Here is a 16,186-nt window from a genome sequence, read left to right as displayed (position 1 = left end):
ATCTTAAAAAAAAAAAAGATCAGGAAAAAGACAAGGATGGCCACTCTTACAACTTTTATTTTAAAAAGTACTAGATACTTTAGCCAGAGCAATTAGTCTAGAAAAAGAAATAAAAGACATCCAAATTAGAAGGGAAGAAATGAAATTGTCCCTTTTTGCAGATGCCATGATATATATAGAAAACCCTAAAAAAGTACACACACACACACACCAAGTTAGCACTGATAAATGGCTTCAGGAAAGTTTCAGGGTACAAAATCAAGATACAAAGCCAGTTGCATTTCTGTACATTAACAGTGAACTATTAAAAAGAGAAATTAAGAAAAACAATCCCATTTGTAGAACCTCAAAAAGAATCAAATACTTAGGAATAAATTTAACCAAGAAAGTGAAAAATCTGGTCACTAAAAACTGTAAGCCACTTATGAAAGAAGTTGAAGAAGACACAAATAAGTGGAAAAATAATTGTGTTCATTTAGTCAAAGAATTTATATTGTTAAAATGTATATACTACCCAAAGTTATCTGTGGATTCAACACAGTCACTATTAAATTCCAATAGTACTTCTTAACAGAACTAGAGAAACAGTCATAAAATTTGTATGGAACCACAAAAGACCCCAAAGAGCCAAAGCAATTTTGAGAAGAACAAAGCTGGAGACCGCAAACTTTCTGAATTTAAACTATAGTATGAGGCTATAGTACTCAAAACAGTATGGTTTTGTCAAAAGACAGGCACATAGATAAATGGAACAAAATAGCCCTGAAGTGAACCCATGCATATATGGTCAATTAATTTCTGACAGAAGAGTTAAGAATACACAATGGAGGAAGGGTAGTGTTTTTAATAAACAGTGTTGGAAAAACTGGATATCCGCATGCAAAAGAATGAAACTGAACTATCTTATACCATACACCAAAACCAACTCAAAATGAATTAAAAACTTGAGCATAAGACCTGAAACTTTAAACTCTTAGAAGAAAACATAGTAGGTAATTTCCTTGACTTCAGTCTTGGCAGTGATTTTTAAAATTTGACACCGAAAGCAAAGGCAGCAAAAGCAAAAACAAACAAGTAGGATAACATCAACATGAAAAGCTGCACAGTAAAGAAATCAATCGACAAAATGAAAAGGCAACCACTGGAATGGGAGAAAATATTTGCAAACCACATATCTGATAAGGGATTAATATCTAAAATATACAAGGAACTTATACAATTCAATTACATACACACACATATATATATATATATATATATATATATATATAAAAAATGGGCAAGGGACCTGAATAGTCATTTTCCCAAGGAAGACATACAAATGGCCAAGAGGTACAGGAGAAGTTTTCAACCTTGCGATCAGAGATACGCAAATTAAAACCACGATGAGATGTTACTTCATATTTGATAGGCTGTCTATTATCAAAAGACCAGAGACAACATTGCTGGCAAGGATGTGGAGAAAAGGGAACCCTTGTACATTGTTGGTGGCAATGTAAACAGGTACAGCCACTATGGAAAACAGTTTGGAGGCTCATCAGGAAATTAAAAATAGAACCACCTTATGATCCAGCAGTCCCACTTCTGGGTATGTAGCCAAAGGGGAAAAAAAGTCACTATTTCAAAGAGGTAGTTGTACTCCCATGTTTATTGTAGCATTATCACAATAGCCAAGGTATGGAAGCAACCTAAGTGTCCATTGGCGGATAAATGGATAAAGAATATCCATTTATCCACACACTAGCATAGTATTCACTCGAAAAAAAGAAGAAAGTCCTGTCCTTTGCAATAACTTAGATGAACTTGGGGGACATTGCTCTATGTGAATCAAGCCAGACAGAGAAAGCCATATTACAAGATATCACTTCTATGTAGAATCTTAAAAAAAACAAGTTGAACACATACCAACACAAAGTAGAATAGTGGTTGCCAGGGGCTCATTGAGGAGTGGGTTGGTGAGAGAAAGCAGGAGAAACTGGGAAAAGGTTAAAAACTTTCAATTATAACATGAGGAAGGTCTGAGGATGTACAGTGTGTCATGGTGACTATGAATAATACTGTGTTGTATAATTGAAAATATTTAAATAGACTTTATTTTAGAGAAGTGGGGGAGGGGCAGACTCCACCCTGTGAGTGGAGCCCAACACAGGCTCAATCTCAGGATCCTGCGGTCACAATCTAAACTGAAATCAAGAGTTGGACACTTAACCGACTGCATCACCTAGGCACCCCTGTATAATTGAAATTTACCAAGAGAGTAGAACTTGAATGGTCTCATAAAAAAAGATAACTATGTGAGGTAATGGATGTGTTACTTAACATGGTGAGACTCCTTTCACAGTGTATGCGTATATCAAACCATGTTTCACATTTTAAATATATTATGATTTTGTTAATTTTATCTCAATAGATATTTTAAGATTTTTTTAAAAAGTAGAAGAGGGGGAAAAGAAAACTTTGTCAAATCATGCTGGTTGTTAATTTTGTACTTATCAGTTGAGTTTTAGTTTTCCACTCCTGTTGTTCTTTTCAAGGAAATCCAAACATTTACATGTTTGATGATAGGTGTTACAATATTTAGATGTTTTCCTCAGTGTTATCATCTATTTTTTTTAAGTTATGACTATTGAAAGATTTAGTAGTTTTCATATACTTGTCTCTAGCCTGTCAACCTGTTAAGAAAAAATATTTTAGAAACTTGTTTTGTTGCTGGGATGCCTGGGTGGCTCAGTTGGTTAAGCATCTGCCTTCAGCTCAGGTCATGATCCCAGGGTCCTGGGATCAAGTCCCACATCAGACTCCTTGCTAGGCAGGGAGTCTGCTTCTCCCTCTGCCTGCCGCTCCCCTGCTTGTACGCTCTCTCCCTCACACACATAATTAAATAAAATATTTTAAAAAACAATGAAAAAACTTGTTCTGTTGGAGAGAGAGATGAATGAGCAAATGTATTGCTTCTTTTAGAGGAGGAGGCAAGCACTCTCTTATATGTGAATTTGGTTATTATGGTCAAACCACACATTCCTCAGTTTTCATTTGAGCACCCACATATAGAAAAGATGTCCTTAGGGGTGCCTGGGTGGATCAGTCGGTGGAGTGTCTGCCTTAGACTCAGGTCATGATCCCAGGGTCCTAAGATCGAGCCCCCACATCGGGCTCTCTGCTTACTGGGGAATCTGCTTTTGCCTCTCACTCTCCCTTTCCCTCGTGTGCGCTTGCTCTCTTTCTCTCAGATAAACAAAATCTTAAAAAGAAAGATGTCCCTTTAAAGAAAATTAGAGAAGTAAGTTTTATATAACATTAAATATTACAGCCTGTCATCTAGAGCATATTGAACATAGCCTACTTCTTGCTTGATTTAATATTCATTTAATTGTAGTTGTCCAAATGTATATTAATTATTCCAAAGGTAACCTTGTCCATAATATTTTATAAATGGTGTTAAAGCTTAATTCCTGTGCATGGAAATGGGAACTATTTTCATATTTACTAACAGTGCTGTGGAGTCCAGTGTGTATAATATTAAAGCCAAGATATGGATTTTTTAAAAAGATTTTATTTATTTATTTGTCAGAGAAAGAGATCACAAGTAGGCAGAGAGGTAGGCAGAGAGAGAGGGGGGAAGCAGGCCCCCCTGCCAAGCAGAGAGCCCGATTCGGGGCTTGATTCCAGGACTCTGAGATCATGACCTAACCCTCTGAGTTACCCAGGCACCTCAAGACATGAATGTTTAAAATAAATTTAAACATCTTTTAATGTTTAATGGTGTCCTTCCTCTTCAAAACATGCAATTGGGATGTGCTTTGATCAATCTAATGTCCTATTTCCAACTTATCTCTCTAGGAGCTACAGCTGGAACATGCAAGACAAGCCTTTGCACTGAAAGACAAAAGCAAAAGTGGCATGATTTCCGGTTTGGATTTCAGTGACATCATGGTTACCATTCGGTCTCACATGCTTACTCCCTTCGTGGAGGAGAACTTAGTTTCAGTAAGTAGAAAACAAGTGCTCCATTTTCTGTTTCTTTAAGAATTTTGAACCGTTGGGTCCCGGCTTGCCTCTGTGGACCCATCGGAGTCTCAACTATTCTAACTTTATGTTTGGTTACAGAAGGTAAACAGGTATGTGTGAGGGAGGTGGGGGTGATGGTGAATTTCCCCAGATCATAGCTTTCTCAGAGCCACCATCTTGCTTTCATGTATTTCCAAGTTGTTTATTTCCATTTATAGAGTCCAACCAAAGAAAACAAGGAGTTTGTAGACAAGGGTGTGTAATTACTTTTTCCAGTGGCAGTACCTCTCCCAGACACTACTGCCTTCACTTTGGCCTCTTTCCATCCCACCAGGCTCCCAAAGCCTTGCTATAAAGATGGCTCCTTCCTCTGTTGCCTGCAGGGTGCTGTTTGCTAGAGGAATCATCACTGGCCTCTACACTGTTTTAATAACCATGGCCGAGGCAGAAGGTATGGAGGAAATACGTGGGCATCAGCCTCTGTGGCTCCCTCCTCTCTCTGCCCCTTCACCTGTGCATTCAGTCTGCATGGACCAGATGGGGTTTTTTGTTTTGTTTTGTTTTTCTGTTTTTGTTCTGTCAAACTGCTAATCTCAACAAGTAACCATCTGGACCATAGCAAACTGATGTCATTCACTTCCTCACAAAGAGTGGTGAAACCTTCCTCACTTACCAGTTTTCTTGTTCATGCATTGTACTTACGTATAAGTTTTTGATTGCTGCTTGTTTTAAATGGAGGGAAGCCAGTGAGTACTTTTGTTGTTTCAGCTGAAGATCATTATCCCTGATTTAGACCAGGGTAGAAAGATCAACTTCTGTTCTTTTTCTTCAGTGAATTTGAACATGGAGCATGTCACCTTGTCCTACACATTTCACCTCCTTGACACCCATCTCCCACTCCCTGAACCCTCACCTCATACCCCAGCCAAAAAATGAGAGAAGGAAGGAAAGAAAGGGAGAGAGGGAGGAAAGTGGTGGTTGTGGTGGGGGGGCTATCCTAGGGAAGGTCTCACTCAGTGCCTTGGAGTGAGGGGACCCATTTAATCTTTTCCAATTGGGTCACATAGACCTATTATAGCTTCAGCTTACCAAATGGCATTTCAATTCCTAAAGGAATGTAATAAATAATTTGAGTTCTGCTTCTGGGTCACCGGCATCCAAATTCAGGCTAACACACATATCGTCTATATTTGGGTTAAGGCATGTGTGTGAGGGATGGGTGCCTATCATTACCTACACTGTTCTCAGTAGACCTTTATGATTAAGGTCATGCTGGTATTTCCATAAGTATTTCTTTGAGTTTTTAATAGAGAATGTTTTTAATCATATGGGTTCCTCTGACTCCTGGCTTAGAAATTAGGCTTTATAAACTATGAAAAATATTCTCTTTGAGTTTATGTCCAACTGGTAGGCAGAGGGAGAGCTTACCTCCTCACCCTGGAGAAGTAATGAATGCCACGTTGCCCCCCATTGCTCCTCAGGCACGAGCCTCTTCTGCACCATTCCACTGAAGATCTAATTTCTGGTGAATAAATCCTCCCTAGATTTTCTCTACATTTTTTGGAGTTTATGGTAGTTGTACCTTTCATGATGTAGAGCCCAGCACAGACTGTTAAATATCTTAATTATAACAGTCGCCTTTAAAAAAAAAAAAAGAAAGAAAAGGTTAGGAGGGCTGATACAGTGAAATAGTCTTAAAATGTAGTTAGCACTGGTTTTTATGTATCTGTATAGGAATAAAGGCAAGTTTAAAAAAATACTCCTTATGTTGTACATTGATGTTTGAATTATGCTGGACTAGCAAGAGTTCCATAGTTGAGGATCTTGAAAATCTTGTTTAAATAACCATTGTTTTTGATCTGTGATAATTGTATTTGTTGTTTCTGACCTTATAGGTAGATGAACCGTGAAGTCCAACTTCCAGATGTTGCTTTCTTCCTTAAAACCTAAATTACATAGACCTCCCTGAGGGCGTGAAATGCACTGAGTGTTTCAGTATGATACTTTCTTTGTATTTATGGACTTGTTGTTAATCACTTTAATAATGAAGAGTCCTTTGGATCTTCTTTGGGAGAAGTGTAGTGTCCTTAAATGTGTTTTTTTGTTTTCATTTGTTTTTTACACTTTTTCTGTTGTCATTTCCTAGGCAGCTGGGGGAAGTATCTCACATCAGGTCAGCTTCTCCTACTTCAATGCATTTAACTCCTTACTGAACAACATGGAGCTTGTTCGTAAGATTTACAGCACTCTAGCCGGCACAAGGAAAGATGTTGAAGTCACAAAAGGTAAGACTTTAAAAATATGTATTGATCTGTGTCTGCATTTTCACTTTTCTTTATCTAGCACGTGAGGTTGGTCTAAGTTTACCCCTCTGAAGCCAGATCTAGAAAGTATGTTGCTATGTGTATATGCTTCACTTGGGTCCTAGTGATTTCCAAAAACCTAGGTGGAATTAATGGGATGCTGGGGTCAGGAATGGAAAAGTGCTTTGACAGTTTTGAAAAGAACCTTGGCCCAATCTGTCAAACTGGTCAGTGGCAATGCGGCGGCAGCTTGTTGGTTCTAGGAAAGATGGGCAATCCTGTTCTTTTTGCTCTATTTTAGTAGGGTGTTTAGGTGTTCAGAATAGCAAATTCTTTTATCTTATAACCCTGGAGACCAAAGCAAAGAAACAAGATAAGAGAGGGGATTCTAAAGAGATCGCTTCATCTTTGAAGTTAATTTGTCTGGTTTTGCTGTTCATGATGTTAATATCTTATCTTTTGCCAGCTTTCAGAATTTCATAGTTGAACTTAGGTATTTAAATTCAGTTTTATATTTTTTAAATAATACTAAGATGCCTTCAGCTTTCAGATCATAGTTGGTTAAAGTACAAGCATATTAAGAATCTTTTCAGATTTTAAAATACTTTCTTTTTCTTCTAGAGGAATTTGCGCAGAGTGCCATACGCTATGGACAGGTCACTCCACTAGAAATTGATATCCTCTACCAACTTGCAGACTTATATAATGCTACAGGGTAACTATTTCAATAATTTTTTGTGATATTTATTATAGGACAATTTCTTTAACATGTAAAGCAAGGGTATGCTTTCAGTTCATTTTAACAGTAGTTAATGCAGTCCACAAATTCAAAGAAAGATAGACAATATGAGAAATGGGAGGAGGGAGAGACAGGAAGTTAGATCTTTAGGTTGGGGAGATGGACAGAGAGAAGGGGAGAAAGGAAAGAGAAAAGGAAAAGAGGATGGGGGAAGGGAAGGAAGAGATGGAGAGAGAGGTAAAAGAAAAGAGCAGGGTTAGCTTAAGGGGCTTGAGAGAGGGAAATGGGGGAGGGAAGAAAAATAAAAGTGAGGGGAGTGAGAAGTAAGGGAGGGATGGGAAAAAATGATTTCATCTGGACTCGATTACATGTAAGAGATTTGTGAAAATTTGCCCAAGTTTATCAAATAAACTGAAGTACATGTTCAGGAGTCTTATAATGTTATTGGTTTATTGTAAATGTTCATTTTGCTGAATAGTATATATCATTTTTTGTTAGAGGGTATCATTTTTGTTAAATAGGCCTGTGACATTATCACCATGCTTGTCATCCCAGACAAGTTCAGATGTTTTATGCTTCCATTTTATAGACTAAAAAAAAAAAAAAAAAAAAAACCTAAAAAACAAAACAAAGCACATTGAGAGTTTTTAATTTGTAAAGTTCTTTTGCAAATAAAAGAAAAAACTTTAACTCTGGCAGGATTTGTGGGGTGGGGGACTTACGCTCTATTAAGTAATAAGATTTTTTTTAGACGCCTTTAGTAGCTATTAAGTGTAGGAATATCTGAAAAATGAATTTTAATGGTAGAACTGAGGACTAATAGAAGCTGAATATACCTGGGTGATTTATTGCCTTCTTGCTACGTAATGAATTGTTAGGCTGGATATGATACAGAATGGACCACCCCATCTCTGGTGATTAACGTGAAACGTCAGGCTGTATCTCATCCATCTAGAATTCATATTTTTAGCAAAGGTACTGAGACTCCTTCATGATAAAACAGTTTCAAAAAAGTGATTTTCAAAACAATCTGAAGTGACCTACCTCGTTCATGGAGCATACTTATTTTTAAGTAAGTTTTTGGAAAACAGTAGTTTATGGTTCAAAACTTGGAGCTCAAAAGAGGGTGCCATAAAAAGTCTGTTCTACCTTTGTGCCTTTCATTAAGGGCCACCAGTATTTATCAGTTTTGTGTTTATCCTTCTCAAGATACTTTGTGCCTGTGCATTAAATATGTATGCCAGAGGAATATGTTTAGTTATGTACGAACTGTCAATGTCTATACTTTGCTTCTGGTAATACTAGTTCTTTTCTTTTATTATGTATCATTGGAGTCTTAGTAAATTTGTGTACTCCACATTTTTTTTCTGGGGTCTTTTGCTTTTTGTTGTGGGAACCTGGGCCTGGAGATTTTTTTTCTCTACTAAAAAATGATCTGGGTAAATAGAGAAATACTACTTTTAAAGCATAGTTTTTTTTCTCCACTCCTTTGTTTTTGTTTCTGAAGAAATATGATCTTGGTATGAGGAGTTTGTTGGTGTCTGACAATTTTCCTTTTCCCTATTTTTGCCTGAAGGCGCTTGACTTTGGCAGATATTGAGAGAATAGCCCCGTTGGCGGAGGGGGCCTTACCTTACAACCTGGCAGAACTTCAGAGACAGGTAGGAGGCATCTCGTAAATAGAATCGCCCCCCCAGAATGCTGAAATCATGTACACGGTGGCCTAGAGCCTGTGAATGCTATGAAAATTAAAAACTACTTTCTAGAAAAAGATCTGACTTAGCTCAAAGATTACCTTTGTAGAACTTTTACACCCACCCTCATGAAGTATTTTTATGAGGAACTAAATTTATGTGTTTTTTTTTCTTTTAGCTATTAAGATAAGGAAAATAAGAGTGCAGACATACATGGGCTGGACTTCCTTCTTCCTAGAACTACTAGTCTTTTCCTTTCATTTGTATAGTGACATTTAGCTATCAGTGTTAAGTTCACTTTGAATCATTAGACTGATATTTATAGGGCTTTTAAAATATAAAACATTCTTTTAATGAAGTAAATCTTTCACTGAGATTGTGCTTTATAGATTATAGTAACGTAGGAAAACTATGTAATTAATGAACCAGAAAGAAAACCTTGACTATTATTACAAAATGTAAGCATTTTTTCTTAAAGGATGATTTAAAACAATAGCTCTGAGTCCCATAAAGTTAATCCAGTCCCATTTCTGATTTCAAAAATACTATCTTAGGGGCACCTGGGTAGCTCAGTCGGTTAAGCGTCTGCCTTCAGCTCAGGTCATGATCCCAGGGCCCGGGATCGAGCCCTGCATTGGGCTCTTTGCTCAATGGAGAGCCTGCTTCTCCCTCTCCCTGCCTCTTTGCCTACTTGTGCTCTCTAGCTCTCTATCAAATGAATAAATAAAATCTTTAAAAAAAAAAAAAATCTATCTTAGTGGGAAAATAAACCCGATGATACTACATGGAAGAGTAGACTGGAACAGTAGTTTTATTTTTTTAGGTCTTGTTTTAAACGGAAACCCTTAACTTCTGTAGTGTTCAGAGGCAGTCTCAGTTGTAGTGATGGTCACATGGCTTTGTGTTAGGGGTGAGGATTAGGAGGGCTACTCCCTCTCCTTCTGCTATCTCCCTGCTTTAATAGATGAGGCCTGTGTCCCACGTGATTCCTTAGGAGACTGTGGTGCCCTAGGAGACATTGATAGGGTGTGGGGAGATGGGGAAGAAGACTGGAAACAGAGAGAGAGAAAAAACTAAATGGGCATGCCACAGAAAGAGCCCAAGCTTGCTTTTTCTTTAATGCTGCCACAGGTGAATAGCCACGTGTGCTAGTGAAAGATCAGGCATGTACGTCGGCCTCACTTTGGGAAATTTGGTAGGAAATTTTTCTTCTACTTGAGGTCCATGGAATGAGGATTCTCCCTCTGAAGCTAATTAGAATTTCTACTTCTACTTTACATAATAAACAAGAACTTTTTAGTTAGAGACGTAGATTAAAAATGGAAAATATTGCTTTTTATGTTCTTTGCTTGGAATGGAATAAAGTTTCCTGAAGATTAAAGTATACCTGTAACCCATTACAGGTAGTGAAGAAGTTTAGCTTCTTTAATAGCAAAAAATTTTTATCTGTTGCCATCAAAGTTTATTTCCACCGAATGTTCTCAGATCCTTTAAAAAATAGGTGGATTTATTCCAGTTCATTGATTTATAAAATTTAATGAATTTATTAAATAATTGAGACATTGTAATATTTAAAGAGCTCAGTGAATTGAATTTTGCATTTTTGTGGTATACATTTATAAAAATTTGGTCTTGATGTTTAAAAAATTGCATTTCAAAGGGAGGTATTTTTCAGTGTTAATAGGTCTATTAATATAGCTTACAAAATAACTGATTATATTTCCTGTGCCATACTTTTTATCTCTGTGACATATATATTTTATAACTGGAAGTTTGTACCTCTTAATCCCCTTTATCTAATTTGCCCATCCCCCACCCACTTTCCCTCTGGCATCCATTATTTACAACAGCTAAGATATGGAAGTAACCCAAGCGAGCATCAGCAGATGAATGGATAAGAAAGATGTGTTACGTATGCACACACACAGACACACACACACACACGGGAATATAATTCAGTCATAAAAAAGAATGAGATCTTGCCATTTGTGACACCGTGGATAGACCTAGAGGGTATTATGCTAAGTGAACGAAGTCAGAGAAAGACAAATAGCATTTCATTTCACTTAAAGGTGGTATCTAAAAAACAAAACAAAAAAACTCACAGACCCTTAAATCTTATTTTATAAGGGCGAGAATATTGAATTCAAATCCAGGTGTGACTTACATGCAAGGAATTTTGTTTTATTTTCCCTGGACTTATTTCCATTCCAATCATACATTTCAGGAGGTATTAAAATCTAGCTTTTTTCTTCCCCCTGTGTAATCTTCCGCTTTTCCTTCCTCTTCTTTTCTCCATTAATAGTGTGCTATGTTGAAGGGGCGGTTCTTTTTATTGGGTTGGCATCCAGCCTGAAGCTGTGTTTTGGTTAGGTTGCTTGACTTTTTTACTGGCCTGATCTTGCCTTATCTAATTCTCATTTATAGAATGAGATACATTCAACAACAAAAGCATAAGAACTTTCTACTATCAAGTGAGGTCTCAAGTCATTTCCTATCATACACATATGCTTAGGGAGCAGGTTAAAAATCAGTTAAGATTCTCAACTCTTATTTTGCTTTGAAAAACACTTAATTAATCTTATTAAATATCACTTTCATGATCATAATCATAACCTTAAGGGAAAGAGTGTCTTTTCCTTTGGCCCATTTGCTCACGGTAGGCAATCTTGTTCTTGGTGCTGAGTATTTTCTTTCAGCCTAAATGCTAAAAATTCAGTACACAGTCATTAACAGGAATGACAGCTACAGTAGCATTTCTACTTATGAATATTCATGAAGTGAAATCTATAGCATTAATTAAATTAATTTACATACCTGAATACTAGTGAACCATAAGTTACAGTGCTAGCTAAGCTTAAAAAAACCTTCTTACTGACCATATATTGTACTTTAAAAAATAAAAATGCTGTTTAATAAGGGTGGAGACCAAAAACCATTTAGGCATTTGTATATTTATAGAGATGTTTTTAGCTAAGAATTAAAGAACACTATAATTCTTTAGTTTTCATACAGTTTTTTAGGACTTATAAACAGTCTTTAAAGGAAGACAGGTTAAAGAAAATGTGTGTGGGCACCTGGGTGGCTCAGTTAAGCAACTGCCTTTGGCTCAGGTCATGATCCTTGAGTCCTGGGATTGAGTTCCACATCCGGCTCCCTGCTTGGCAGGGAGTCCGTTTCTCCCACTGACCTCTCTCCTCTCATGCTCCCTCTCATTCTCTCCCTCTCAAACAAATAAATAAAACCTTAAAGAAAAAGAAAAAAGAAAATGTGTGTGGTTGAACACAGGAGAGCCTTTTCATATGAATAAGAATTAGTGGTTACTGGATTCTTATTTGGGATCATAGCCCTTTTCATCTATGAGTTTTAATTCAACATATTCTTTTGAAAGGAGACATAGTTAAAAATAATAATCTAGGGGCGCCTGGGTGGCTCAGTGGTTAAAGCCTCTGCCTTCGGCTCAGGTCATGATCTCAGGTTCCTGGGATCGAGTCCCGCATCGGGCTCTCTGCTCAGCAGGGAGCCTGCCTCCTCCTCCTCTCTCTCTCTGCCTGCCTCTCTGCCTACTTGTGATCTGTCAAATAAATAAACAAAAAATCTTAAAAAAAAAAAAAAATAATAATCTAGGGGCGCCTGGGTGGCTCAGTGGGTTAAAGCCTCTGCCTTCGGCTCAGGTCATCCCAGGGTCCTGGGACCGAGCCCCGCATCGGGCTCTCTGCTCAGCAGGGAGCCTACTTCCTCCTCTCTCTCTGCCTGCTTCTCTGCCTACTTGTGATCTCTTTCTCTGTCAAATAAATAAGTAAAATCTTTTAAAAAAATAATAATCTATGAGAATGGAGCTTATTTTCACACAGTTTTGTGATTGAGAAACTCCATTTTGGAAAAAAAGCTTTATGTGCATGTTTTTAGAAGTTAAAAATATATTTCTGTCCAAAAACAGACTCTGAACTATAGAGAACACACTGATGGTTACCAGAGGGGAGGTGAGTTGGGGGTGAGGGGGATGGGTGACACAGGTGATAGGAATTAAGGATGACACTTGTGATGAGCACTGGGTGTTCTATGGCAGTGTTGAATCACTATATTGTACACCTGAAACTAATAGTACACTGTATGTTAATGAACTGGAATCTAAATAAAAACTTAAAAAAACCCTATATTTGCTGTGTTTAAAAGGTAGCATAACAGCCACATTGATTTTAAAGGATTTTTAAATCTAAGCTAAAATGCCATTACTAGAATTTCTTCAAAACATACGATGTTAAAAACATCATCTTTGCTGTGAAGATACTCATTGTGTTTTCAACTATGTTATCTTTGAAACAGAGTAATCAAAATTAACTGGTTAGATTCATTTTGTTCAGTCCATGTTTAAAAAACTGAGGCATATTTAGTCAATATAATACATAGAAGTGATCCCCAAAATATTTTTGGATTAATAAATGAAAATTAAAAAAATTTTTTTTAAAGATTGTATTTATTTATTTGACAGAGATCACAAGTAGGCAGAGAGTTAGGCAGAGCGAGAAGGGGAAGCAGGTTCCCTGCTGAGCAGAGAGCCCGATGCGGGGCTCGATCCCAGGACCCTGGGATCATGACCTGAGCCGAAGGCAGAGGCTATAACCCACTGAGCCACCCAGGTGCCCCTGAAAATTAAATTTTTTTAAAAAACATTCCATCTTATTCTTTAATAATTTCTACTTTTGTGTATGTTTAAAATGCGTACTATCTGTATTTGGTTTTTGTTTTTTCTTTAAAGATTTTATTTATTTATTTATTTGACAGAGAGAGACACAGTGAGAGAGGGAACCCAGGCAGGGGGAGTAGGAGAGGGAGAAGCAGGCTTCTTGCTAAGTAGGGAGCCTGCCGTGGGGCTGGACCCGAGGACCCTAGGATGGTGACCTGAGCTGAAGGCAGACACTTAATGACTAAGCCACCCAGGTGCCCCTAAGATGCATACTATATGTAATTTAATAAAGTATATTACTTTTCAATTCTTATAGATATTATTAGTACAATGTAACTGTGTATGATTTATAAATGAAATCATGTATTGGGGTAGATGCTTAAAATCTTCCTGGCAGGAGTGTTCAATTGCAAAGAGTTGTTAGAGCTGTTGACTTGAAGAATGATGAAGAGTCACATCATTCTTGGGTGGACAGGAAACTGGGCCATTGCTCTGCTTGTTCCTCATCTAACGAGACCTGTAGCAAGTCTTTAGTCCTGTCCATACAATGGACATCTTACCTTTGTATGCACAGAGGACTGACTGAAAAATTAGTCCAGTGTGGTCTCACTGTGGAGAGAAATTGCTGAAAGCTTCTTCCTGGTGGTTTCACAAAGGAGTTTATTTACAGAAGATTGAAAAACATTGGGCCCCTGAGGGCTGCATTAGGGCCCAGGTCTTGAGTACTTGGTAGAATACTCTCACCCTTTGGGAGATAGTACATCTCTACAAAGTCTAAAATTAGTGTTATTATTATAGTGATAAGAAAAACAAAAAGTAATTAACTTTTCGGATGGCCCATTTTTCACTATTCTATGAGTGAATCAAAATTAGTCTTATACTCATTGTAGTAGGATATTGTTAAAATACCCTACTCTTTCCCTTATTAGATTTCAGATAAAAATATCAGCTTCCAATTATTAATTGCTCACTTTTGTTACAGCATGTAAATTAAACATAATGGATGGTTGTGTAGTTGCTTGGGCTAACTTGATAGGAAAAAATGTATTTCTTACAAGATCGTGGTGATGTACTACTCTGTAATTTTCCACCTTTTTTTATGATGGTTTCTTCCACATACTAAATTCAGTTTTGTATGTAATAGATGTACACTTTTACCTAATTGGATTATAATAAATTTAGTATAGTGTAATAGTTGAGATTTGTAAAATATGTGCTGATATTATTTGAAATAATGGTGCTCTACTAATTTTTTTTTGGCCAAGGGTTTTACAAGGGTTTCATTTTGCTTTTCACCAAATACTATTTATTTTCCTTTTTACTATAGAATCTATTGAACTACAATATTGGCAAGCATAATGAGCTTTTTAAAAGATCTCTGCTTACAGAGATCACAATCAAACATTAAATATTTAGGTATCAGATGTTTTGGTTAAAACCTGAAAGCACACTTATTATGGTACAGAATTTACAAAACAAGAAGCAGATAAACCCTTTATAGGCTGCTTCTCAAGTTATTTGTAAATATCTGGGTTTGCCATATTTAGCTTGGTTAATTGAGCTTTGAAGAGATTGTACAGATGAAAGCAAAGCAGAGTGGACTAGCTTTTTCCCCCCTTCTTTTAGATTTTAGGCATGGATTCCCTCTCCATTAAATTATTCTAGTGGGCATATCTAAGCTTTTTATTATGCTGGTTTTTAAAAGCTTATTCCAAGTTAATATGTTTCAACTTTCCTTTATGATAAACCAAATATTTTATTCTTTCATCTCAAACTGTTTATAGAGAGTAACTGCTCTCTTCATGAAGAAAATATTAAAGAACAAGACTGGCAGACAAGTATAGGCCAATTATTTTAGATACTATATGCTGGGGGCTACCTATGAAATAACATTCTGAGTCACAATAGAGCTTTTTTCCTTTGCATTATCATCATTGTAGACTCTATGGTGGGACTATAAATGTGGCTAGGATAGTGGTTTTCCACCTAACTGCCTAGCAGAATGATTTGAAGCTTTTAAAAAAGAGATAAGCTCCATGCCTCAGGAATTTATTTTTTAAAGCCCCTCAGCTGTTTTCTTTGCATAGGTATAGCTGGACAATGCAGAGCCTAGCGGAGGGAATGCTTGGTAACATAGGCCAGAAGTCCCGTAGTTATGTAGTGATAACCTCAGTGGTGAGCTGCAAAGCTAGAAATAAGGGGTCCAAGGCTCTAAACACTTGAAATAGTAGTTATTAAAGGTTTTCGCTTTAGCCCCAAAGAGAAGTACTTGACTTCGCCTTACAAATAGAATTCTAACAATCCTAGTTATGTGATGTCTCTAGCCCTAGTAAATGAGAGGCAGCAAAACCATATTAGGAAGCTGTTGGTAAAAGAAGTAATGTCTGTGAGGCCTGGGAAGACAGCACATGCCACTGCATTAGATCTTGATGCAGTAACTGATGGGCCTAGGAATATGACAGCTTTCAGTCGTTAGAGAAGGTAGATTATGATCAGTATTTTCTGATCAAGGAACCAAGGTAGTATTGTTTTTTAAAAGATTTTATTTATTTTAGAGAGAGCGTGAGTGAGCGAGTGGAGTGGAGAGAGGCAGAGGGAGAAGGAGAGAGAGAGAATCTCAAACAGATTCCCTGCTGAGCACGGAGCCCAACATGGGGCTTGATCTTATGATCCTGAGATCATGACCTGGGCTGAAACCAAGACTCAGACGCTTAACTGACTGAGCCACCCAGGTGTCCCTCAAGGTAGTTTTTGC

At 37.2% G+C, this 16,186-nt stretch overlaps 1 protein-coding gene across 4 annotated transcripts in view; it reads left to right on the top strand.

Annotated features, from left to right (window-relative positions):
* The window catches only part of SLC25A12 (solute carrier family 25 member 12), a 193,097-nt gene that overhangs the window by 141,942 nt on the left and 34,969 nt on the right, over positions 1 to 16,186 (top strand). For all 4 annotated transcript variants that reach the window (XM_032880454.1, XM_032880451.1, XM_032880452.1 and 1 more), the window contains 4 exons: positions 3,841 to 3,987; positions 6,155 to 6,293; positions 6,933 to 7,026; positions 8,627 to 8,711. In XM_032880454.1, coding sequence (XP_032736345.1) covers positions 3,841 to 3,987; positions 6,155 to 6,293; positions 6,933 to 7,026; positions 8,627 to 8,711 — 465 coding nt within the window. The remainder of the gene's footprint in view (positions 1 to 3,840; positions 3,988 to 6,154; positions 6,294 to 6,932; positions 7,027 to 8,626; positions 8,712 to 16,186) is intronic.

The sequence above is a fragment of the Lontra canadensis genome, unplaced genomic scaffold, assembly GCF_010015895.1.
Source record: "Lontra canadensis isolate GAN:19392208 unplaced genomic scaffold, GSC_riverotter_1.0 scaffold69, whole genome shotgun sequence".
NCBI lineage: Eukaryota > Metazoa > Chordata > Mammalia > Carnivora > Mustelidae > Lontra > Lontra canadensis.
The sequence above is the reverse complement of the archived record's forward strand: the minus strand, read 5'-3'. Positions and strand labels throughout refer to the sequence as shown.